The 27800-nt window shown below is 38.4% G+C and overlaps 1 protein-coding gene across 2 annotated transcripts in view; it reads right to left on the minus strand.

The window, feature by feature from the left end:
• CEMIP (cell migration inducing hyaluronidase 1) overlaps positions 1-27800 on the minus strand; it is a 263138-nt gene that overhangs the window by 100586 nt on the left and 134752 nt on the right. For both annotated transcript variants that reach the window (XM_007479273.3, XM_056806007.1), the window contains exons 2-6: positions 22191-22309; positions 16421-16570; positions 15045-15183; positions 12237-12473; positions 6399-6578 (exon numbers count right to left, since the gene is read on the minus strand). In XM_007479273.3, the coding sequence (XP_007479335.1) occupies positions 6399-6578; positions 12237-12473; positions 15045-15183; positions 16421-16570; positions 22191-22296 (812 nt within the window). In that variant the 5' untranslated portion in view covers positions 22297-22309. The remainder of the gene's footprint in view (positions 1-6398; positions 6579-12236; positions 12474-15044; positions 15184-16420; positions 16571-22190; positions 22310-27800) is intronic.

The raw sequence follows: 27800 nt of genomic DNA on the forward strand, positions 1-27800 counted from the left end.
GAATGTTGGTACTGAAGATTTCAATGTCAGGTACTGAAGACTTCAATGCCATATGGTAAATAAGCAAGAATTGTTTCTACATTATACTGAACATATGGTCATCCAGACTTTGTTGAAGGCTTTATATATGGGGTGAGTGTGTATACGTGTATGTGTGTGTGGTAGAAGGATAGATGTCAGAGGGAATATCTACTGAGGCCATCCATTTCACTTTGTACAGATCTGGTATGAAGTTTTTTTCCTGACGGCAAGCCCAAATTTGGTCTCTGTCTCTTCCACCCATTTCTCCTAGGACTAATCTCTCTTCCAAAAGGTAGCCCTGCAGATATATGAAGATAATTATCACATCCTCCCCTTAATTATTCTCTTCTTCAGGATTTTTAAGCCCTTACATTCTGTCTTAGGATCTATATAAGTATTGGTACCAAGGCAGAAGAGCTAGGAAGTGTCTGAAGCTGGTTTTGAATTGAGGACCTTCCCCTCCCAGGCCTAGCACTAATTTATCCACTGAGTCACCTAGTTGTCCCATTAAGGATTAACACACACAGTTCTTCCCACTGATCCTCAAAGAGCATGAATTAAAGGCATTTCCCCTGGCTGGTTGCCTTTCATTTTCCAGTTAATCAATATCCTTCCTAAAATGTGGCTTTCAGAACTTAACATGATGCTCACAATGTGGTTTGGTCTGGTCAGGGCAGAATACAGTAGAATTATCACCCTCCTTAGTTCTGCACATGGAATTTCTCTACTAATACAACTTATATTGCATTAGCCATTGAGACTTCCATATCATACTGTTGACTCATATTGAATTTGTGGTACCATAAAATCCCCAGATATTTTTCAGATGAGATGCTGTCTAGCCACACTTTGCCCATTTTGTATTTTTTTAAATCTAAGTATAAGGCTTTTCCCTTATCCTCATTAAATTTCATCTTATTATATTTGACCTAATATTCTAGCCTGCCAGCATCTTTTTGGATCTTTATTGAGTCATTCAGTGGGTCAGTTATCCTTCTAACTGTTACATCACCTGTAAATCTAATAAGTCTTCCATTCTGTGCCTTTGTCTGAACCATCAAAAAATATTAAATAGGCCAGAGCTAGAGGCGATGAAGGGAGTAGTACCAATATGATGCTGTGCTCCATCCAAGCAGATGGGGAGTAGACTACCATCAGCATCTGGTGCAATCTTCTTGCTAGTCCCTCAGCCTGTCTTGAGGAGAGTTAGATTGTATTGGCCAGCTATGAACTGGTTAGCCGAGTCATACATAAAGAAAATCTCAGAGTAGAGGCTATTCTCTCATGATGCCATGGTCCAAGACTCAAGCCCTAGATTCTAGTTCTGTCACTGGCTATCCAAGTCCAGGTTAAAAACTTCCTCCATTTGTAAAGTGGGAGAGATAATACTTTCCCTCAGGGTGCAGAATAAGATAATATATCTGGAAATTTGTTTAAAGTCCTCAGAAGGAAGGAAACAAATATTTATTAAATACCTATTATGTTCTAGGCATTGTATTAAGTGCTTTACAAATATTATCTTATTTGATCCACAACCTCTTGGAAATGTTATTCTTCTTTCCACTTTACATTTCAGGAAACTGAGGCAGAGAGGTTAATTAAGTTACTTGCCCAGGATCACATAGCCAGTAAGTGTCTGAGGCTGGATTTGAATTTAGGTCTTTTTAGCTCCAGGCTCAATGCTTTAGCCACTGCACCACCTAGCTACATCTATGTATAAAAAAAAATAAGAAATTATGGCAGCTAGGTGGCTCAGTGGATAGAGACTCAGGCCTAGAAATAAGGGGTCCTGGGTTCACATCTGACTTCAGATGCTCCCTAGCTCTGTGACCTTGGGCAAGTCATTTATAACTCAATTGCTTAGCCCTTACTGCTCTTCTTCCTGGTAATGGTACTTAGTATCCATTCTAGGTCAGAAGGCAAGAATTAAAAAACAAAAGATAAGAAATTATTGAGCCTAATTCTTGCTTCTATAGTCAGGAAAGTTCTCGATATGTCCTCTTTCCCAAATTTTCAAGGTGAACAAGCATAAATCAGCCACCTCCCAGATCTATTCTATTATCGCCCTGCCTTGTTTTGACTTGGCAGCATCTGAGAATGGTTATTTCTTACATTAATTTCCAGCAAGTAGAAATGTAGCTCTGGCAGGATCACTTCATTCTATAGCAATATAACCTCCAAACATCCTACATCCATACTGCTTCCTCGCCCCTAGTCAGACCTCAAGAATTGTGATTAAAAAGAATTATTCATCTGTGCTGGGTTTGTGGAAAATTATGCTTTCTCTTTTGGGCTCAAGCCATGGAGTCTTGCAGTGGGAAAGCTAGCCTTCTTTATCTTCAGCCCTCATCTCCCATGAAGTTTCAATCCTCAAGTCCTGCTAGGCAAGAATTATATCTCCTTAATGTATATTTAGATGTTTATCATCTTAAAGTCAACATAGACCAAGAAAAGCCATTATCTTCCTAGCACTACCCAAATACCTTCCCTTTTCACTGACTTCCCAATTTCTATCAATAGTGCCACCATCATGCTAGTAACTCCATCTTAAAGCATGAAAGTCATAAGGGTGATGGGATTTTGAAGTTAGAAAGCGATTTTAGAGATATTTGATTCTTTCCTTTCTTACCTCTTTCACATCCAGTTGATCAACAAGTCTGATGAGTTTTTTTTTCCCTCCAGAATGCCTCCTATATCCGTCCTTTCCTTTTTGTTTCTGTGGCTATGCCAGTAGTTCAGGTCATCATCATCTAATACCTAAATGCCTACACCAGAACTTCAGTTGGTCTCTCTGCCTTTATTCTCCACTCCTTCTAATTCATGCTATACATTGGCCACTGCCAACTTAATCTTTCTAAAGCACCAGTTTTATATTTTGTATAAATTCCATCTTCCTGCCTCCTTGTGTAAAGCATTTTTCTGGGCACTGCAGGGATACAATGATATATAAAATCTTTAGGGTGTCCTTATTCCCACTAGGATGAATGAAGCCTCTAAGTTGGCATCCAAATTCCTTCCAGATTCAATTCACATTATTCCCCTTTTTATCTCAAACTGGACCGCATACTAACTATTCTCCAGACTCAACATGCCATCTCCCAGCAACATGAGAAGGCATGGAAAGCACTCAGTCCTCATCTCCATCTTTCAGAATCCTTATCTTCCCCCAACATTTAGATCAGGTGCCACGTAGTCTGGGAAGTCTTTCCTAATCCCAGTGGCAGAAAGTGTTCTTTCCCTCCTTAATTATTTTCCTAAAGTACTCTACTCTGCCTAAACCATTTCTTTCCCACCTATCACTCTCTATCTTTTATTATATTTATGTGGTTATATCAATTTATCATCAATCAACAAACATTTATTAGGTCCTGGGTTATCTGCCAAGTGCTGTGCTAGGCACTAGGGATACAAAGATAAATTGTTTCTGCCCTTAAGAAGCTTACATTTTCACATATAAAGAAATAAAGTAAAAGGAAGTCACTAGCATTTGGGGAAAAAGTAGGGAATATCTCATGTAGGAGGTAGTCTTTGAGCTAAGCTTTGAAGAAAATCAGGGATTCTAAAACCAGCACATAAGGAGAGACTGAAGTCCAGGAGTGTGGAAAAGTCTGTACAAAGGCATGGTGATGAGAAATAGAATGTTACATATAAGAAATAGTAAGTAGTTAAATTGAGTGGCATTAAAATGAAGGTGCATGAAGGGGTGTAAGCTGGGAAACATAGGTTGGAGCCAGATTGTAAAGGGCTTTCAGTGACAGCCAGAGGAGATTGATTTTATCCTAAAGGCAAAAGGAGAAAATGGACTTTGGGGGGGGGCAAAGGAATGATGTGGAACATCCAAATAGAATGTAAGTTACCCAACAATAATGACTATGTCACTTCTTTTCCTTTTTTCTCCAGTGTCTAGCAAAGTGGCTTCACATTTGTTGTTGTGACCCAATGAAATTTGTCCATGGGGTTTCCTTGATAAAGATTCTATAGTGGTTTCCCATTTTCTTCTCCAGTGTGCCCCCATTTTGCAGATAAGGAACTGAGGCATATAGGAGTTAAGTGAGAGAGTCACATAGCTAGTAAATGTCTGAGGTTGGATTTGAACTCTGATCTTCTTGACTCCAGACTCAGTGTTCTATCCAATATACCACATAACTACCCACATACCTGTCTTCATGTAGAGAGAACTTAATAAATGTAGGTTGAATAATGGATTAAGGTCCATTTCTTTCCCTTTTATAGTCTAAACACATCCTTCTCTTTCTCAAAAACTTTTAGTGGTGTCCTATCATTTATATTATTTATAGACCCAATCTGAATTCTTAAACCACATCCACTTTGAAGAACTCAATTGAAAGGAAGCCTGCCACTGCCCAAATTAACCCATTCTACTTTTGAAGCTGGGAAACTATGGCTCAAGTCTTATTATTTCCTTAAAAATGGAGTGACCATCAGCAAGTCTCCAAGTCTCAATTCTTCTATCTGCAAAATAGAGATAATAAATAATACTTGTCCTCTTCCTGCTTTGCCAATCACAGATCACAGTTTACTTCCTTGTTACAGGTGCTATAAAAAGCCATATTATGGAAAAATATCACAGCACAGAACTAAGCATCCTGAAGGGTGATATGGATTGTAGTCTTACTTGGTAGCTAATTAATTAGATGAGTTACTTGTCAGTTTCCTCATTTGTGCAATAAGAATTTCTAGGATCTCTTTTAACTCAAAAAGCTCATGATTCTAAAGAAAGAATTAATATTATTGTATCTGGCTATTCAAGTTTGCTTCCAGAACATAATACCTGCCTGAGTGTGTGGTCCTTTTAACTTTCAAAGGAAATGTTCCATTACCTGGGATTACTCTCTCTTTGGCTATCACTTCATGGTCTTTCCCTTTGATGACTGGTAAACAGCCCTTTGATCTTGACTCAGAAGAGGCATCATGTCTATACCTTATCAGGTGAGGGGTAGAAAGGATGCAGATCATGGCCTCCAGGTGTCTATAGGAGAAGATTCCCCCGCTGACTTAAAAGGGCTGAAATTCAAATCAGCGATAAAATGTTGTGGCAATCACTGGGTAAACAGTGAACATTCTCAAAGTCAGAGCATGTGCCAACATACACAGACAGGATGTTTTACAACCTCAAGGGTAAATATAATGCACACCAAGTTACATAGAAGACCAGCTTTTTACTGTGTTTCACTGGGTAAATATGCTTTGCATAATTTCTAAGCAAGCATTTTGCCAGTCCCTGAGGTATGGTACTCTCCTGAATGTGCACTTAACAAAAAGAAAAATGAACTTTGATTATATATATATATATACATATGAATGAAGACAGAGATGCAGATTTCTCTACAGTTGGGGAGAGTATAATATATACCTATATATTATAGAAAAAGATCTGACTTTAGAGCTAGAAGATCTTGCATTATATCTCCCTTAGTACCTGGTATAGTGATTGGCACATAGTAGATACTTTGAATAAATCTATTAAGGACATGGACAGCTAAGAGGTACAGCGGATAAAGTTCTGGACCTGGAGACAGGAAGATTCGTCTTCCTGAGTTCAATTCTGACCTCAGACACTTACTAGCCAAGGAACCCTGGGCAAGTGACTTAACCTTATTTACCTCAGTTTCCTCATCTGCAAAATGAGCTGGAAAAGGGAATGGCCAACCACTCCAGTATCTTTGCCTAGAAAACCCCAAATAGGGTCACAAAGAGTCAGACATTATTGAAAAATGTTTGAATAACAAATTAAGGAAACACTACATATGTGAGTGATTATTGTTGTTGAGTAGGTGAATAAGATTTTGGGAAAGATAATGTTATATGGAAAAGTGGTGTAGATTTGGAATTAGAAGACTCTTCACATCCCAGCCCTGCCACATATTTTCAATGTGCCCTTGAGTAAATCACTTAACCTCCATAGGTCTCAGTTTCCTCATCTCTTCCAATGAAGAGGTTGGACTAGATGGCCTCTAAGGTTTCTTTTGGCTCTAGAATCTGTGGTCTTGCTTTGCTCTGAGGCCACCTAGCTAATAAATTCCTCAGGTGGGATTCAAACAAAGGTCTTCCTAGCTTCTACTCCAATAATATAGTCCCTAACCAGCATGCCCATGCTGCTTATCAGGTTCAATATGGAACTGCGATATGCTGGGGCCATATTAATTCACTATTAAATAGGTAGGGGTGTGTGTGTGTGTGTGTGTGTGTGTGTGTGTGTGTGTGTGTGTGTGTTGGGACACTTGGCAGGAAGGCAGGCCTATTTATAAAGGGGCAAGTTTTCCATGTGAAAGGACTGGGCTATTCAGAGTCTTGGGGAAGATCACATACATAATGAGAGCTCTGTCTTTTGCTTTTCTGGCAGAATGGACACATACCTAAATCCCAGGCGCAGGAAATGTTTACTGCCCAGTTTGGTCATGGCTTTCCTGGCTGTGTCATCTAGGTTTTGAGATCCTTCATCATTCACAGCTACGGAAAGGATCATGCCATCAGCCACTGTGTTCAAATACTGTGCCAGGCGTTCACTCTCTTTCTTGGATTTATAAGTATCAAACCTAAAAAAAGAGGACAAGAATTAAAACTCTCAGCAATGAGAAACATTCATGCAGGTCAATTCCAAATAGCCAGGCCTCCATGAGTTTATATTGTGATAGCAAACAGAGAGGCCAATAATATTCACTGATAGCAAAAAAAAAAATATGATTGTTTTAAAGGAGTACACAGTGAAAGACAATTTTTAAGAATCTTAGAAATAAACCATGGATTCTTGCATATTTGACTTTTTTAGGAAAAAAATCCATACCCAAAAGGGAAAAAAGAACATCCCATAGCATTCTAATGATCTACTTGAGCATGAACTGGTGAGAAAAGTCATTGTATTAGATTCAAGAAATTAGAATTCTACTTCTGGTTCTTCTGTTCTGCTGAGGAGCCATGAGAAAGTCACTTCATCTCCTGAGTCTCAGTTTCCTCCTCTATGAAATGAGGACCCTGGGCTAGATGATCTCTAGAAGAAGCAGGCAGTTCTGACAACCTCTTAACCCCAAGATTATTATTTTAAGGAATACTAGAGCCTTATCCTAAGAAAGTAAAAAGGAAGTGATTTTTTTCACATGAAGAACTCCTTTAAAAATATTATGAAAAGAAAATCTATAGGGTTCTTTATATGATTTGTGGAAAGCAAGAAGGCAAAAGCAGTATCAAGTATCTATGTTATAAAAGGGGATAATTTCATCAAGAGAGGAGAAAATGCCTAAATAAGAAAATGTCCTCTTCTCGGGAAGGTTGGCAACTTCTCTGTAACTTATTTTCTTAGAGAACTCCCCAGAACACTAAAAGACAGGGGAAGTGACTTGCCTAAGACCATACAAGCAATGTGTATTAGAGTCCAGGGCTTCCTGGAGTTCTCTATCACACCCCCAAAAGGAGAAGATCTAAAAAGGGAATATTCCAATGTAATGTTGGTCCTTTGTACCTTGGCCTCATCCCTTCCTACCTCCTAGGAGTTTTTCTTTCAATTCTGAACTCCTAACCTTTCAGCATCTTCCAAACCTTCCTCTCTACTGGCTTATGTCTTTCTGCCTTCATTCATGCTCAAGTCTGACCAATGAGGGGGGAAAGCCTTTTTTTAGCTGACCCTTTTTAGCTTTTCACAATCAATTAATTTCCTTTGCCCTCTGAAGACTCCTAGAACTAGAGAGCCAAAGTCACTTCCTTTATTATTTCGCTACTTATCATTAACTCTGTGAAATTATCGTTTTGTAAAGTTGAAAAGTTTAGCTCTCAGCAGTGTTTTCATTCACTTTGGTACTTTGCTTGAAATTAAGGCGCAGTGCCACCAGGTGGCAGCAGGTGGCATATCTGCATGACAAACCATAGATATGGGGTATCAGAGATGGAAATAAGCACATTTCTCTTAAAAAGGAAAAAAGGGCAAAACCAAATAAATACCAACAATAACAGAAATCCTTTTAAATCTTTTTAAATCAGTCAAACAAATAATATAATCAAATATTATGATAAAGAGAATACATACAGAACAAGCTTTTTAAAGGAAAAAATCCCTATACATAATTTGGTACCTTTCTCCCTTGTCCTTACTGTTATCAATCAGTGATCAATTGCATCCTGGTCTTATCCCATTCTTGGTTAAAATTATTCCATTTTAATTCACCCCAGCTTTTTCCATGACTTAAGAACTTTTGATTATTTTCCTTTATTGAAACATTTTCCCTCCATTTTCAGCTTCCTCAGAATCTCTCTTTTATCCAGAAAAAGAAAAATGCCAAATTTCTGCATCTCCTAGAAAGTGTAACAGCTTTTCCCAATTAGGAAATAGTAACTATCTATTTCCTTTTTCAAAAAGAGAGGACTTTCTTCCCAATAGATTTTCTTCCCCTAGATGGAGAGAGCAGGAACTCTTTTGTCATTCTTTGTATTCCCAGGGTTCAGTGCAGAGTAGGTGTGTAATAAAAGTTTACTGACAGATATTGCCTATTGTTTGTTTAAGTATTACTTTAATTCAGTAATGAATTCTAACAATAGATGCCTTCACATTTGTAAAACACGTTGCAGCTTGGAAAATACTTTTCCATGTTACCTTATATGATACTCAGAAAACTCTGTGAGATAGACAAGACTTTAATTTCATTTTTCAGAAGAGAAAATGAAGGCTCGGAGTGATAAAAAAAAAGGCTTGCCCAAGATAAAATGGTAAAACTGCAGTTATAATCTGCCCTTTCTGCCTCTTCCTGGCCTGCGGCTAATTCCACTACTGCCATGCAGATGATTTTGCTTAATAACTTGCTTCTGAGGCCAATTGCCTTCTGAAAACAAATATCTCTTCCTGACAAATGTGACATCATGAGTACATTTTCATCAGAAGACTTGGCAAAATTTCATAAAAAACCATTTAAAGTGGTTTCATCACAAATTCCATAAGTGACAACAATTTGCATTCTGCCCTACCACACTATAAAAACTGTACTTTCACAAGTCATCAGTGGTGTTCTTGCCAAATAACAGAGTACTGTAGGGGAGGAAAAAAACCTGAGACCCAGAGAGGTTAAAAGAATTAGAGTTTAAGACTGAGATGTCTAAGGTCATTCAGACAATTTGTGGCAGAGCCAATAATTCCATTTTGGAGGGCTCACTACTACATGATGCTGTCTCCAATGATTTTTTTTCTTTGTCAGTCAATCAAAAAACATTTATGAAGTACCTGCTATATTCCAGGTACTATGCTAAGTGCTTGGGATAATAAGACAGGTCAAAGAGGGCTCCTGACCTCAAGAACCTCATAATATAATGGAAGAAGACAATATGGAAAAAAAAGAATCTGAAAAGATAAGAAAGGTACCTAACGTAGGGGCATCATGAAATCCAAAGGGGTGTAGCCTTCCAGGAGTACAACCAGGTGGGAAAGGATGAAATAGTAGCCCTGAGTGCTTTCCTTAAATGAAAGAGCTCTCCACTGTCCACTCTTCTAACCTCTTCAAACAGAGGTGGGGACCTCTTGGACAGGGAGTACTGAGGAGGTGTGAGTTTTAGAGTAGATGTGATCTGGAAGGATAATGAGATTCCAGAAGGAAAGATGAAGTCCAGGAGAGTATCCAATGTGGGAAATCAATGTGCTCATTTTCTTTGGCTTCTTAATCAATGCTACTATCTTAGTGACTAGCTTCTTTTTCTTGTAACTTCCATCTCTGGCTTTTCTAATAATACAATATCGTATTTTTCAATTACTATCCTGGTCCCTCACCTACTTATCTCATTATTCCTCTTCTTACTTTTCTCATCTGCTCTACTTGCTCCTCTCTTCTAACTGTATATTCCAAGAAGTTTTATACTCTATATTCTGGTCTCCTCCTTTCATAAAAGCAGGCATCAAACCCCAATTGTTTTTTTTCCTTTGGACAATTCCTTCATCCCTGTCATTTCCTCCTGATACTTCCTCTAATTGTGGCCGTGAGGTAGTACACAGGATAGAGTAATAGTGAGGTAATCAGGAAAACCCGAGTTCAAATCCTCTCTCAGACCCTTACTAGTTTTACTGAATAAATAATTTATCTTGTCTCAGTTTCTTTAACTGTAAAATGGAAATTATCAGAACACCTATTCCCAAGGACTGTTGCAATGTACTTACTTATAATACTTACAAAGATAAGTACTTTGCAAACCTTATAGCACTATATAAATGCCAACTGTTATTCTTATCATTTCATAGATGGATTATTGGAAAGGCCTCAGAATTCATGCTCTTGATTAGAGTCTTTCTCCTTTTAATATACCCTGTGTGCCCACATCAGAGTTACATTGACCTTCTGATGAAGGCATGGGTCACATACATAATTTATCTATCTGACTCATTGCAGATCACAATATCTTCCTAAATATTTTTCATATACATGGCCTCAGTGCTTTTCCCAATTTTGGAAAAGCTTACTCAAGCCCGTTAAATACACACATCTCCTTTCTATCATAAATAACAGTCAGCTGGAGGAAAAAACAGGGAATCTAGAGTGCGGGGCCTGGAGTCGGGAAGACTCATCTTCTTGAATTCAAATCTGGTCTCAGGCACTTACTGTGTGGCCCTGGGCAAGTCACTTAACCTTCTCTGTCTCAGTTTCTTCATCTGTAAAATGAGCTAAAGAAGGAAATGGCAAATCACTCCAGTATCTTTGCCAAGAAAACCCTAAATGGGGTCATGAAGAACTGGATGCCACTGAATAGTAGGAGTGGAAACAAGTGTTAAAGGGTCATCTCAAATGCTTCCTGGGGTAATAGCAGGATAACTGTCTTCTGTTATTGCTAGCCACAATGAGGAGTTCCTCTCTCTTTTCCTCACTCTCCCCTTTCAAAAATTGCATATTTTTCATTTGCTCTACTTTCACTTATTTTTCTTCTGGAAGTAATTTCCATTTGACTGTGGAATTACTTTATTCTATTATTAAAATCAAATGTTTTAGATCACTTTAACAATTTCCAGCTTTCAAAAAACAACTTGAGGTGAATAATTATTTAGAGAGGACTTATCAATATCATTTACAACTTTTAAAAAATTAATTGACAGTGATAGTGCCACTAGGTGGCAAAATGGATAGAGTGCCAGACCTGAAGTCAGAAAGACCTGAGTTCAAATATGACCTCAGTTGGGCAGCTAGTTGGATCAGTGTATTAAGAGCCAGGCTCAGAGAAAAGAAGCCCTGGGCTTAAATCTGGCCTCGGACACTTCCTAGCTGTGTGACCTGGAGTGTGTCACTTAACCTCAATTGCCTAGCCCTTAAGAATCTTCCATTTTTGAACTAATAATACATGCAATTGATTTTAGGATTCTAAGGATGTTTTTTTTAATCCAGCCTCAAACACCGAATGACTAGGCTATGTGACTTTGGGCAAATTATTCAACCTGTTGACCTCAGTTTTACCATCTGTTAAAAAGATGGAGAAGAAAATGGCAAATCACTCAAGCATCTTTGCTAAAAAAAAACCCAAATGGGGTCACAAATAGTCTGAAACAAAAGTGATGGATCTGGGAACCAGAAGACTTGTGTTCAAGATCCAACTCTGCCACTTACTACTTTTCTAACCTTGGGTAAAGAACTTCTATTTGGAAATCAACTCTCACCTCTGTAAAGGAGGCAGAATTATTATTGCATTGTTACCACACAGGTGAGGAACAAAAGAGATTCTATAACTGAAGTACTTTATATTTAGGAAGAAACAAATTGTAAGTCACTGTTATTGTTTCTGTAGTATATTAAGTTTGTAACACTGTTCTGAATGAAGATTGATTCTTAACAAGAGACTGAAGAAAGTGGGGAAATTGAGGCACAAAGAAGTTATGAGATTTTGGGATATGATACCTTTGGGAGAGATATCGATTCGTCTCAAGTAAGAACATTCTAGGTACTGAAATCAAAGGCAGGGATGGGTACTGGCTTAAGAAATGAATGTTTATTCATTCCTTTGATATTTTTGACCTTTTGTTTTTCTGAATGAATTGTTATTTTTTCTATTTCAATAAAATATTTGATAATTTAATTGGGAAAAACTGATAAATAGAAATAAGTAAGACACAGTTTCATATATGTATGTATAGTTTGGTCAAATGACGCCTTCTCTAATGGAGATGGAGGGAGTTAACTGAATATTTTAATGTAACAAACAAATAAATACATTTAAAAAGAAAGAAATGTGTAAATAGGTCTTACCGGTCCGAATGAATGACAGAACCAAGTTTGGGATTAATAACATGAACAATGACACCACGATGGCCCCAGCTCCTTTCAAAGTAATAACCTCCTTCACTCATTCCTCCTGGGTGGAGGGTCTTATTAAGAAAAGTCCAAGAGAGCTTCTTCTGCCCATGCATCTCCAGAGTGCCACCTTGGCCAACTCCAATGTACTTTAGTCCATAGTAATAGTCAGGCTCACTGCCATCATCAGCTCTAAAAGTAAAAACAAAACAAAACAAAAAAACAGCCAAAACAAACCCAGGTTTAACTATGAAATCATTGAGGAAATAAAGTACCTACTACATGCCAGGTACTGCACTAAGCACTTTTACAAATATTATATCATTTGATTCTCACAACAGCCTTCTTATTTTTAAACCCATTTTGCAGTTCAGGAAATTGAAGCACATGGGGATTAAGTGACTTGCCTGGGTAAATAATTTGTTCTGGAAGTTACTGAGGAGCAAAGCCCAGCATTGAAGACAAGGATCACACATGCTATATTAACCCCAATTCATATAGTGCCTCACATAATGGATACTCCATCACTCAGCAACATTTACTAAGTGCCTACTAAGTGCAATTTATTAGGCTAACAGAAATCATAAAGATGAAAATGAAACTCTCCTTGTTCTAAAGAAACCCAGAAAACATTTGTTGAATAAATCAAAAAATGTCATTAAAAATAACAATCAGATCTTCCACCAACCAATCAATATTCAGGGTTCAGGACAAATATGAGATACTTCCATCAGTCAGTCAATTAACATTTACTAAAGATCTCTTATGTGCCAAAGCAAATCCATCTATCATTAAGTACACAATTATTAGAAATTATTATTTTGCTTATAAATAACACAGTTTGAAAACTTTTATCAGAAATAGAATTGCTGAGATAATTCCTATATTTTCTAGTCATGCCTTGGCTATGATGTATTTGAAAAACAAAATAAGTCTAGTAATATTCAACCCATATGACAAGGAAATATGGTCTAGTCAAGGGCTGATCTTTTGTGCCTGGAGTGGAATTTTATTCCTTTCAATTTTTCTTGATTTTACTTTTATCAAGTTCTTCTCTTAAACTCTTATTTTAATGATTCACTATTCTACTAAAGTGATCTTGGGTTCCCAAAGGCTATAGTTTAAAAGCTCCCACTGTTGAACAGTTAAAAGAACACTGGCTCTAGGGCTCTAGAGTCAGAGAATGTGGGTTCAAATCCTTTCTTTAAAAACTAGTAACAATGTGACCTTGGATAAGTCATGGAATGACCCTGAACCTCATTTTCCTCAACTATAAAATGAGGGGGTTGGACAAAATAGCCCCCAATATCACTTTCAGTTTTATCTCTGTGATTTTATAAAGTCTTAAAGTATGGGACTGATGAGTGATCATTGATCTTTTCAAGAACCCATCCAGATAGGCTCATTACCAGAAGGCTGATCACCAACTAACAATTTAGGAGAGGTGGCTATGAAGAAGCTCTACTATAGTGAGGTGGGCTGTGATCCCTGGATGGAACACCAACACCAATAAAATACTGGATATTCTGAATTATTGCATTCTCCATAAATTAGGCTATAATTGGAAGATGGTTGGAGGAACTAAGGAAGTGTGGCATCTAAGCCATACAAATTAAAATTACTTGTGAATTACATATTTCTACAGCATCTTCCATATCATAGTGGCTTCTTTTAGAATGAAAGTTGTCTGTGAACTGGGGTTGTTTTATTTATTGTATCTGTGTCCCAGTACCTAGCACTGTGCCTGCCATATAACAGGTATTTAATAAGTATTTATTGGCTGATTGTTGATTGATCATTTATGTTTATCATCATTTAAGCTCTCACGATTACTCTCACGATTTATCCTGGCATGAAAACTTAGACTCTCAAAAATTACACCTCCATAGCACAAGTTCTATTAGGTTATACTAAGCTGTAAAGGTTTCAAGAAAGGGCCTGGTGGGTAGCTAGGTGGTACAGTGGGTAGAGCACAAGGACTGCTGGAATCAGGAGAATCTGGGTTTAAATGGGACCTTCCTACCTGGGTGACCTTGGGCAAGTCACTTAACTCTGTTTGCCTAGCCCTTTCCTGTATGCCTTAGAGTTATTACTAAAACAGAAAGTAAGGGTTAAAAAAAAAAGTATGGGCTTAGTAATGAACTATCTGTCGCCCAACAACCAAATTAGCTAATGAAAAAGACTGATCAGCTCATCATCTTTGTAGAAGGTAGGTAGTTCAGTGGATTAGAGTACTCAGCCTAGGCTCAAAAAGGCCTGAGTTCAAATTTGGCCTCAGATAATTACCAGTTACATGACTTTAGACAAGTTATTTAACTCTGTTTGCCTCAGTTTCCTCATCTGTAAAAATGGGGATAAAAAGAGTCCCTACCTCCCAGGATTATTGAGAGGATTAAATGATATCATAATTGTAAAGTATTTAACATGGTACCTAGCACATTGTAAGTGACATATAGATACTAGTTATAATAATTATTATTATTAATACTTCTTACAACCAAAAGGTTGGTCACCAAATGACAATTTTTTTAGCTAGAGACATTAATGAAGAATCATCTACAAAATGGAGGAATGGTTGTCTGGATTAATGAATAAAATATCTACAATGATGAAATCGTTTTTTTCCCAAATTACTGAGGTACTGAAGACTATTTTATATCAATATCACAAGTGGAATAGGACCTCTTGACATCTTTTTTAAAAAAAACCTCTCTTAAATCCAATTCAATCTTTTAGTACAGCCCAGGAAAGCTATTTACCTACCTTCCAAACAAGACAATGCTGAAATTACTCTGGAAAAGACAAGTCTCACTCCCAACGTGCATTTCTCCACCATTCTCAATAAGTATGTATCGAGTCCGCAAAACAATTGGCTCAGTGTTATCCTTAATAACTAGTTTTCCTGTCCAGAAAGAAACAGGGTGAAGTTTGAGAAGCACTATGGAGAGATGAGCATAGAAGAAATGAAAACCTAGAAGATGGTTGGAAAGGTGATTAGTCCAACTGCTTTATTTTATAGGTGAGAAAACCAAGACCTAGGTGATAAAATAAATTATAGGAAGCCACAGGGTAAGTAGCAAATATGGCCTTCTAGAAGATAATTCACAAACTATATCTTTTTCTCCAATGTTACGGCATGATCCTGACCAACTTACTTTCCTGGGCCTCAGTTTTCTTTTTTGTAACAGGAGGGGAAGGTTGGATTAAGTGACTTCTCAATTAATTTCCTGATCTAAATCTAGGCTCTCAGGAATTCTCCCCTGAAGAAACTTTTCTTTCTCTCTTTTGGCCTTCCTTCCATTCCTCTTTTCTTTGATCTGGACCTGTGATTTTATTGTTATTAGGGATCTCCTATTTTAAAAAATGGAGCAATGCATAGAGCATTGGGTTTGGAATCTAGAAGACCTATCTTCTCGAGTTCAAATTCCGCCTCATATACTTCCTAGCTGTGTGACCCTGAGCAAATCACTTTAACCCTATTTGTTTCCATTTCCTCATCTGTAAATTGAGCTGGAGTAAGAAATGGCCAACCACTCTAGTATTTCTGCCAAGAAAACACCAGCTGGGGTCATAAAGAGTTGGGCATGACTGAAAAACAACTAAATGAATTTTTAAAAAGGAAGAATTTTTCCCTACCAGTACAGGTTAGCAACTTCTCTGACATTTAAAGACTTAAAGAGGGCACTAAGAGGTTCACTGACTTTCCTATGGTCACATTATAGGTACCAGAGACAGAAGTTAAAACCAGGACTTTTTGACACCACTATGCCTAGCTGCCCTAACATCCTGTGAATAGCATCATATTTGCTTAATATGGTTGTTGCCATATAATGTGCTTAGAGGAGAAATTGCCTTGGAAGGGAATTACCAGGATAAAGAAGTATGCCACTGATGAATATCTTTTATAAAACCTCTAAGACCAAGCTATAAACCAGCCCTGAACTGCACAGAGCCTATGATTAGTTCCAAGAACCAGCTGCTCTGAATGATTTAAACTGGAGCTAACTGCATGTCATTTGTTCTGTCTTTCTGAACACATGGCAAAAACCTGTCCTAGCGTTTTCTCTTATTAGGAGGGATTTTTAGGCAGGGAAGGAAAAGAGAGGAGAGAGCTTGCTGAAGGATACTTTGCTGCTTACCTCCATCTGTAATGTGGATGGAATGGACTGTGGCTGAGGATGTAAGCAGAAGCCTTCTGCCCTCACCAATGTGAACATGGTGATCTTCATTATGACCAGGAGACCAGGGATATAAATCAGGACTATGGTCAGGACATTCTGCTGATGCTCCTGGAAATGAAGAGAAGTACCATTTATCCACAATCCATTAAATGCCCATTTTCTCTTCATAGGTCTTTCTCCCAAGATGCTTCCTTGCCCCTCACCCTCACACCTACAAAATGGGAGAAGCATCAAAATAATCTCCACTTTACAGATGGCAAAGCTGAGTCACAAAAATAAATGTTGCCAAGTCTCTAGGCAAGTTAAATGCTGGAAACAAAGCTCATCTCTCTTGATTCCTAAGGGCCCTTCTGTTCTCTCAAAAGTAGTACTGATTTCCCTTTCTCTCTGACCATAATGAAGATGCTATCCCTTGATCAGGTTCCATTTTGTTATCACAATTTCCCAGACAATAAATTATCACACAAGTGACTTTTTGAAAGTCAGCATACTAGACTTCTAGTCAGGAAGCTCTGGGTTCAAATTCACTAAAGGAATTTGCTAGCTGGCTGTTCTCTTTGTGCCTCGGTTTTTCATTTGTAAAATAAAGGGGTTGGACTTACTGTCCTTTGAGGCCCCCTCTAGCTCTAAATTCCAGGAACTTATGATCCTGTGACTTCCTACTTCAAAGAGTATAGAACTGGAGATTTGGAAGCAATCTGAGAAACCATAATAATCATCAATATTGATCATCTTTTTTACAATTCTATAAGCTAAGAAGAATGGAGACAAAAACAGATTCATATGTAGAAACAACTACCTGTAGCACCTAGCTTCTTAACTGATTATGAGGCTCAAAGCTTTTAAAACCTTACATAAATGTTAGCATTATCAAATTATCCATTTCCATTTTGAATATGAGAAAACTGAGGTCTAGAGTAAGGGACCACTAGATTGTTTAAGGAGAGTAAAAGGATTGTCCAAGGTCAAAACTCCCATGCTAATTAGTAGTGGATTGCTCTGAGGAGAAATTATATTTATGAAAAGAGAGAGAGAGAGAAAGAGAGAGAGAGAGAGAGAGAGAGAGAGAGAGAGAGAGAGAGAGAGAGAGAGAGAGAGAGAGAGAGAGAGAGAGAGAGAGAGAGGGAGAGAGAGAGAGAGAGAGAACCTAGGTTGTCTTTTGAAGAGGAAGAAAGTACCTAACAACTTGAGGGAAAGAATCAAAATCCATTCCTCTATCCTTAAACCTAATCATTGGATCTGATGGAAGCATCAAACTGGAAATGTTAGTTACCATTTTCAACTCAAATTAGTTCATTAAAGGGAGGAGTTTGAATTCAGTGGGATTTTTTTAAATCTTCACCTTCCATCTTAGAATCAATATACTGTGTATTAGTTCCAAGGCAGAAGAGTGGTAAGGGCTAGGCAATGGGAATTAAGTGACTTGCCCAGGGTCACATAGCTAGGAAGTATCTGAGGCCAGATTTTAATTTAGGACTTCCTGTCTCTAGGCCTGACTCTCAATCCACTAAATTACCCAGCTGCCCCCAATTCAGTGGGATTTTAATGAAGCATTTTCTTCTTTTGCAAATTCAGAGGGATCCATGTTAGTGGCCATCAGATGGAAAATACAGACTAACTCAGCAGTGGGATCTTTACCTTAATGCAATAATATTATATTACCAAATATGTGGCAAAACTGCCAAGATGTGTTTTAGAAAACTATTTCTGCTGCAGTATCCAGAAGACAAGAAACTACAGGGGAAAATGGGCAAGAAATCCAGGGGACTATTTCTCCCAATGGAAAAAGGAAAACTGACAAATGACAGTTTGACCCAAACCCAGGTTGAATACTTAGCCTCCTTTTGGCCTCAGAAGCAGAGCTAGAGATCTAAGGGATACCCCAGAGAGGGAAAAATCTTCATGTATCCCCTCTGTCAAGACATAACCAAGACAATTATCCAAGGCCAATGAGTCACTATATGTCCTGCCCCAGGGAGAGTGCTTTCCATTCCAGATACATTTAATCTGAGCTCAAACAGGCAAAGAAGTACAGTTCCCCAGCTATGATCTAGGGAGGAGTGGTTCAGACTTGGCTCAGTACCCTATAGATCCAAATGGGAAACTGTTCTTGGATTAACTTGTTAAGCTGATCTGCTCCTATTTGTAGGATTCCAAGAGCAGGCAAACAACACCCATCTCTCTCCGTATTCACCTTTAGCCTTAACACAACCGATATTCCTGTCCCTGTGCCATCCTAGACATTTTAGCTTTGAGTGGAAAGTTTTTGCTTTGGGCCTTGACGCCTTACCCTTCCATCAGGGAAATTTGGGATTCCCTTTGCATGATTCAGATTCAGTGTTATTAAATGACTTCCAGTCATGGATCTGCAGTGCATTTGGTGAAATACTTGTTGGAATTTCTGCCATTTGCTCAAGCCAGTGATAGCATGGTGCAGTGAAAAGGGGAATGGCCCAGTTTAGAGAGATTGGAGTTCAGGTTTTGCCTCTGACAGTTCACAGCTGTGTGATTTTAGGCAAGCCATTTTTTCATCTGTAAATTAGGAATATAAGGCAGCTAGGAGGGCTCGATGGTTAGTTGGTCCTGGAGTCAGAAAGATTTGACTTCAAATCCAGGCTCAAACATTGCCTAGCAGCATGATCTTGAGCAAGTCACACTAACTCTGATTTCCTGGGGAGAAAAGGATCTACAGAAAAAAAGCATATCACATCACTCCAAGAAAACTCCATGGATAACTATGGCCCATGGGGTCATGCAGAATCAGACATGACTGAATGATTGAACAACAAGATAGGAATAATAATACCTAAAGTACCTCCTTCATACGGTTTTTGGGAGGAGCATCAAATGTAATAAATATGTAGAAGCAGCTAGATGGCACAGTGGATAGAGAGTCAGACTTGGAGTTGGAAGGTTCTGGGTTCAAATCTGGCCTCAGACCCTGGGCAAGTCACTTAACTCCAGTGGAACTGATAATATCAATTGCAAAACATAAGGTAAGGGTTTAAATATATATATATATATATATATATCTTTTGCATAATTTAAAGTATCATATAAGTGCCAGTTATTAATACAATGGGTCCCAAAAGATTTAGTGAACTATTAAGATACAAATGTTTCAAGTGCATTAAAACTTTTGAAACATCATTTTAGCAGAAGAATAGAGGCAAAATTTATATATAGTACAGTTTCTATTTCTCTGAAGTATGAGATAGAATATGTCTCAAAAGTAGAGAGATAGGCAACTAGGTAGCACAGTGGATAGAGAGCCAGGCTTGGAGTTGGAAGAACCTGGGTTCAAATCTGTTCTTACACATTTCCTAACTATGAGAACTTGGGCAAGTCACTTAACCCCCATCACCTAGCCCTCACCATTATTTCTGCCTTGGAACCATTACATAGCACTCGTTCTAAGACAGAAGGTAAGGGTTTAAACAAAAATGGTAGACAGAAAATGAGAAAAGTGTTGTGGGTATGAAGAGTTTGTTTTCCTTTTCACTGAATCTTAGAGTGAAAAGAAACCTCAAAAACCATTAAGATCCACCCATACTTGACCAACATCTAGTTTTAGATAAACATGGGGCCATTTTCAAGTCACTTGAAATTGTAAAGCAAGAGGGAAGGTCTCAGTCCATCAAGAAGTGCCCAGGGCAGCTTGGTGGATCAATGGATTGAGAGCCCTACCAGTCCAAACCTAGCCTCTGACCCTACCAGTCCAAACCTAGCCTCCGACACTTCCTAGCAGTGTGACCTTGGGCAAGTCCCTTAAACCCAGTTGCCTAGTTTTTACCACTCTTCTACCTTGGAACCAATACTTAGTATTGATTGTAAGACATAAGGTAAGGGTTTAAAAAAATAAATGTTCACAGAATCATGGAATTTTAGAGGTGGAAAGGATCACAGCAGCCATTCAGGTCAATCTAAAGAATACTTAAATAAAACATTCCCAACAAAAGGTCATCCAGCCTCTCCTTGAAAGACTTTCAATGAGGAGGAGTCCATTACTTCTAGAGACCTCCCATTCCACTCTTAGTCAGCATTAAATGTCTTGACACCAGATTTCAATTTGTCTCTTAGCAGCTTTCACTTATTGTTCTGGCTTCTGCCATCTGGAGCCAAAGAGAATAAATCTAATCTCTCTGCCACATGGAGTTTAATTCAAACTCTTGGAGTGAATTCACATTAAGGATTCCATGACATATTATTACGTTCTACCTGCACCTTTCTGATGTCATGAGGATTACTACTTGGCATGATGAGGAAAATATCTTGAATTCATTCTAGAAAACAATCACTTAAAAAGAAAAATGAAAACAATTATAGTAAATGAGGCTGGAATTTAAAAAAAAATATTTAATCATCTTTTCAAACTTTGTTTTCCTCAACAAACTTGCACTCGATATTTGATTTTTATTGATTAGAGTTTTGTTTTTTGATTCACAGGATAGTCCTCTTTTGCTCTCAGACATTAAAAGAAATTAGAGATAATGGGTATATTTGAGCTGCTTTATCATTCTCTCTAGTAACTTCAGCAATGGGCTACCTTCTCCTACTGGAATAATAAGCCTGGATGACTGACCCCACAATACCTCCAGCCCTCGTAGCTACGGCAACTCAACCTGAAGGTATGGTCAGGGCAGTAGGAATAAAAGGAGCCATGAGAGATCAGGCAGTTGTAGTCTGTTCCTGGTTACAAGGTTCCCTTCCTTGAAATACTACCTACTAGCCCAGGCCATCAGCCTTCAAGAAATTAGAATCCTTATCCCTAGTCCCTTTGAGCTACTTCTTGTCTTTGGTTGCCAGATCTCAATGATGCTTGGGACCAGTCTGCTTTCATCTCCACCTATTACCTGTTACTAGAATCCCCCAGTACTGGCCAGTAGAATCCTTCACCTCCTCCAGGCTCTCTGATCCTACAACTGACTTTTTTGACTCTCAGCCTCTTGACTGATACCCGATTTTTATGCTCCACTCATGTACTTTCAACTAGAACATCTGGCTGTCTATGGCTAGACCCCAGTAATGTTGAGAAACTGCCTGTCTGGGTCCTCACCTGTTATCTACTACTAAATTTCTCTGACACTCACAGGGAGATTCACATGATTTATATAAATTAATGTAAATAATTTATAGAAAACATTTAATATATCTATTTTAATATAAAATAATTAAATTGTTATTAAAATTTATTCATTTTAGAGATTCTTTTTTCTTTGTCTTCATTTGAATAGGTTTAAATTTTTAACTTTTGCTATCTCAATCGAGATTCTGGGCAAAGTAAAGAGGGAACAAACTACAGAAGGCATACATGCAAGAATTACTAAATAACTCATTTTGTTAAAATTAATTTGTCTTGGGAAAGGCTTAGAGATCAAATAAACCACATCTTCCTCCTAATTTTAAAGAGAAGGAAATTGACATCCAAAGAGGCCAGATGACTGGTCTAAGGTCATACAGGTAGTAAGTTGTAGAAATTTACGCAGATTCAGGTATTCTGATGTCAATCAAGATCCAAACTCATTTCACTCTCTCACACTGTTCACATCTCAACTGCCCACCTTTTCAGACTTCCTCCTTTCACTCTCTTATTAGAGGCTACTATTCTCTGGCAGTTCTCTCTTATCTCTGGGTCTTCACTGTCTTGGCCACTGTTATCACCACCAAAATCCCACTTAGGACACCCATGATCTTCTAGGAGTATCACTTGACATTAGAAATTACTCACCTGGGAACATAGCAGGAGTGAAGAAGGCAAACGCAAGCCAGCTGAGTGCCAGCCCCATCTTGAGAAGAGAGGGATGCTTTCCAGCTTTTCCAGGTTTCCCTTTCATTCTGGTGAAGTATCTGAAAACAAAGCCCACCAATGGCAAAAACTCAGTTGGGACATGAAGTTTACTGACCAATTAACGCCTTAACTTTCCCCTCTAATTCAACTATGGCAACAGCATAGGATTCAGATTCCCCACACACAGGCTCAACTGAATCAACATGCAGAGGATGGCAAACACAGAAAGAGACACTGGCAGACAAACTGAATGGCACAGCAATATAGAGTAGACATACGGCAATAGGATCCAGGAGCACTGAGCAGGCAGACACATAGAAGGCACGCTTGCTCACGCATACACACTTGGTAAACAGCTGGAACTGAACACTCAAGGTTATGAAATGAAGAGTTTGGACAGGCAGTCTTTTCTCTCCCCATCATAGCTCAGGCAGTGGCTTTGCTAGTGTCCAACCCAAAGGCTTGACTGACTGCCACTGCATTTGTCCTGCTGCACAGAGATTGAGTCACAGATGAAATTTCATCCTCCCACCCCTGAATGTAGCTTTTTCTTAATTTAGAAAACAGAGAAGGAAAAGTAAACCAACCCTCATTGAAAGCAAGGTGGGAATTACTCAAATGAATAGCATTACATTACCTCACTTGGGTTAGAATATTAGAGACATTTGTATTCATTCATTTTAACCATCTCCCATCATTCCCCCAATGTGCATTATCTAAAGTGGCAACTGAAGGTGAGTCCCCAGCCAGGTGAACCAGGGGCTGAGGGACCTTAAAAAGCCCCAATTCCTTTGTAATTATATTTGGATACTTTGATTTGATTGAACAACGGAACAAATATTAAGGACCTACTTCATCCAAATCACCATCCTAGGCAGTTTCAGTCAAGGTTCAGGCAAGCCTTCTCTTTTCACTACTTGCCAAATAAACTAAGAACTATCCCTATCCCTTCAGCTTGTAGTAAAGCTCATTTCTCAAATGGGTCAGACTAATGAATCTTTAAGATCTCTTGAAGCTATATGAATTAAGACCCAACGTTTGGAGGGAGGAACAGATAATGTCTGACGTGATAGGAGGTGCTTGACCTGATAGTTTCCACCTTAGCTGTTTTGAGTGGGTTGTGTTGAAAGGGGGGAAAATGGCTATTCACCAAAGAAGGAGGCTAATTTAAAAAAATAAGCTCTATAACAGTGCTAATAATGGTATCTTAGCAGTCATTCTGCCTGAGGTGGGATCAGGTTTGTCAGACATAATGGAACAAATTTTCTTTGTTTCCCTCAGATTTTCAGAGACACATGTCACTCGATACACTAACACCTTTCCCAAAGTATCCAGAGCAATGGGGTGCATTTTTATTCTCCATGGAAAAGTAGAGAAGAGATGAGACAAATGAAGAACTTGCTGTCCCCAGCAGGGAAGATAGAATGTCTGCTACTGAGCCCTAGGAAGGGCAATGTGATCACAAAGGTCCTTGGGAAGAAAACACTTATATTGCATGATGAGCCAGCAGCCCTAGCTTGGTGATAATAGAGGTAAAGAATATCTAGGATCCTAGATTTTAGAAGTAGAAGACATTTTATAGATTATAATTCAACCCCTCATTTTACAGATAAGGAAATGGGGAGTCAATAAATGATTGAAATGGCTTGTCATTTAAATGGCATTGTCATCTGTCATACAGATAGCATCAGAGCTGGTAGTGAAACTCAAATCTTCTAACTCTAATTCTCATCTATCTTCTACTAATCCCACTGATAGAACACAGGAGACGGTACTGCAAAGAGCACAGGAACTGGAGGCGGGACACCTGGGTTCTAGTCCTGACTTTGTGAACTCTGGCAAGCTACTCAAACATTTGAAGAAGTCTCTATCTTTTTTTTTTCATTTGTAAAACCAGGAGAAGTTATCAAAAAAGGTCCCTTTAACTCTGATGCGCTAGGAGTTAAACTAATTTTGGGGGTAGCTGGGTAGCATTGAGCTGGAATCAAAAAGACTTGAGTTCAAATCTGATTTTTGACACTTACTGGCTGTGCAACTCTGGGCAAGTTAACCTCTGTTCAACCCAGTTTTCTTATCTGTAAAATGGGGGTAATAATAACACCTACATTCCAGAATTCCTGGGAAGATCAAATGAGATAATAAATGTAAAGTGTCTAGCACAGTGCCTGGCACATAGTAAGTACCATATAAATCTTCACTATTATTATCAGTTGCCAGTGATAATTATAATAACAATAATAATAATAATGGCTTTTGTTTATATGTCTCTTAAAGGCTTACAGTGCATTTTACACCCTTGATTTTATTAGATCCTCACACAATACCCTTGTGGACTATATCTTAATCACAGTTCAGTTCTCTCAGTTTCTGTCTCCATGTACTATTGTTAGGCTTCCATAGAGCAAGGATCTGTGATTTCATTAATACTGGATCTAATCTTCCAACTAGTACAGATTATGACCCTCTTCAGTGCCTTAATAGTTACTGTACCAGAATAAGTCATCATCTGGAGGCCAGTCAACTGCTATTGAGCCTCTCAATTGATAATATATCATTTCAGGTCCATACTGGAAACCTCAACAGATTTATTGGAACCTGCCAGGGCAGCATAGGCCAAGGTCACCTCCAAGTCATAAAAAAGGCCTAACATAGGACTTTGTGGGAGGTTACATCACATCAAAACCCCCCAAACAAAATGGATCACAGGTGGAGAGTTCCTTAACACTTTATGGGTATCATGAACTCCCAATGGTTCCAGTGTTTGGTAAATCCAGTAGACCAGGAGGCAGCTGGGTGGCTCAGTGGATTAAGAGTTGGGCCTAGAGACGGGAGGTCCTGGGTTCAAATCTGGAATCAGACACTTCCTAGTTGTGTGACCCTGGGCAAGTCACTTAACCTCCATTGCCTAGCCCTTACCACTCTTCTGCCTTGGAACCAATATATAGCATTGATTCTAAGGTGGAAGGTAAGGGTTTAAAAAAAAAAAACAGTGGACCAGGCAAATAGGTAGCACAGTGGATAGAGCACCAGGCCCAGGGTCAGTTAGGAGATCCTGGGTTCAAATCTAGTCTCAGTTACTTTCTAGCTGCATGATCCTGGACAAATCATTTAACCCCCATTGCCTGGCCCTTACCACTCTTCTGTTTCAGGATTAATACTAAGACAGAAGTTAAGGGCCAAAAAAAAAAAGTAAAACACCCCCAATAACTCTAGTAGACCTTAGAGTAATGTTTTTTAGCACTAAAAGGATCAGACGGGTCAATCAATGAACTAATTTTTCAAATATTTAAAATAATTTTAGTATCATTTCTCTTACCCATGCAAAACCTTTCAAATCTAAGCAAACACTATCATTTTACTTTGAAATAAAAATTGCCACCCTATTATCTCAATTTTTTTTTTGCCTTTTGGATAAAATAAAATTCATTGCATCAGTTGGCCAGTTGGCTCAGCCTGGTCTTTTAAGATATTCTTAAATTCTGGTCCTTTTAAATGAGCAAAATAAAATACATAGGATTATGAGGGGAAACTATGCTGAAGTACAATTCGCACAATATTTTTTTTTTAATTAAGTTCATGGATTTTTGTTATAGGGAATTTCCTAAAAATCCTACTTAAAAAAAAATTAAACCTTTTTTCTATCACTAGGGAGAATTTCTCTGTCTCAAAATTAAATTTATGATGTTAGAACTGCTGGTCCCCAGGAACCAAAGCAATCATGTTATCAATTGGAGCAAAATTTGTATTACTGAATAAAAAAAACACAGGGTTTTTTTTAATAATGCAGTTATTTTTTTCTTCATAAGGGCCATATTTACATAAAAAAAAGGATTCCAATGTTCCACAAGTTTACATGCTATGAAGTATTCTTTAAAGTGGAAATAAAATGGAAGCTACAAGAAGGCAGGGACTGTTTAACTTTGTATTCCAAGTGACTCGCACATAGTGGGCACTTAATCAGTGTTTGTTGAACTGAAGAAAGCTTCTCTGATCTAATCTTCAAATTCTCTCCTAAGTAAGAAGAATTTTTGCAGTTAGCCATTAAAAGTCATCTGGCAAAGTTAAGCTGATTCTGATCCCTTCTGTCTGGCAAGACAAACTCTTTGAAATGGTTCCCAGCTGCTGGATGCTTCCAAAAAAATGAATATTAGCAAATAATGCTAAAAAGTCGATGCAGGAAGCCATTAGTTGGCGGCTGGCAGCTACTGAAAGTGTCAATATCCGTGATATATCAGAAAACATTCTCTGAAACATGATTTGGAGCCTTGGATCTGTCAAGGTTCTCAGGATAACTTAATGAAGCTGATTCCAAGGGGATGATGAGGGTATGGCTCTCTGTGTGGGAGGAATGTAAACACATTTTATAAGTCTGGTGCTCCAAGACTGTCCCTAAGACATCAGACTAATGTACTCCGATGCTCCATATTTCAGAGTCTCTGGGTTTTTTCAAGTCCATATTCAGTTTAACCTGTTAGCTAGGTCTGCAAGTGCTCTGGGGAAAAGGCTTGTGGCTATGTACGGTTATAAGTAGAGTCCCAGAGTCAATCCATTGTTGAAAGCGAGGTTGAACTTGGGCCAGCACAGATGAGCTTGCCACAGAACCACCACCTCAACCCTACATTTTTTTATCTTCTTCTTTGATCCATTACACACAGGAGTTATTTGTGTCTTTCACACATTGTGTCTTCCATCTTCCAAATAACTGGTATGAGAGATGCCTTGATATCTCACCAATTCTTGCCTAGAGAAGAAAAGGTGAAAAAAGAGAGAAAAGCAGAATGTTATAGTCACCATCTTTGGAAAAGTCCATAAAATCACTGGGTAAGAATCTAAAGGTCCAATGTTTTAGCACCGAGATTTGCACAAAAGTGATTCCAGGGTTATCTTATGTCTCAGGGTCCTCCTCTGTAAAATAAGGTTGATAATACCTGTATTTTCAATTCCTTACAGGTGTATAGATGCTAAGGATGCCCAACAAACTTTGAAAGCTTTTAAGAGACACAAGGGAAAAGCTCAGTTTTATGTAGAGAGGCAGCCAGTGATCTGGAAAGCACATTCAGTTAGGAATAAATAGATCTGGGTGGGGTTCATGTCCCAGGTTTTCCACCTGTTAGCTCTATGAACTTTGGGGAAATCATACAACCTTTAAGGGATTCCAGTTTCCTTATTCATAAAATAAGGATAATAATACATTCCCCAAGAGACAGCATGGATCAATGCATAGATAATTGGTCTCAGACTCTAGGAGACCTGTACTCAAGTCTCAGTCCCTGAAACATACTGGCTGGGTGCCCGGAGGAACATTATCTAACTTCCTAGTGCTTACAGGTAACTTTCTAGGACTGTAAAGCAAACCCCAAAATACAAGGACAAAGGAATTTTCCTCACTAAAGGGGAAACATGCTATGAAGTGCTATACAAATGTAAGGATACTATTTAGGTGTATCTTTAGGGAGTGTGAAGGGAAGAATAGGGAACCCTTCAAGCCCTCCAGTCAAGACATATCTGAAGCCCAGTGGAACAGATGGGGAGATCCTTTCCTAGGGGAAG

This window comes from Monodelphis domestica, chromosome 1, assembly GCF_027887165.1.
Source record: "Monodelphis domestica isolate mMonDom1 chromosome 1, mMonDom1.pri, whole genome shotgun sequence".
Taxonomy (NCBI): Eukaryota; Metazoa; Chordata; class Mammalia; order Didelphimorphia; family Didelphidae; genus Monodelphis; species Monodelphis domestica.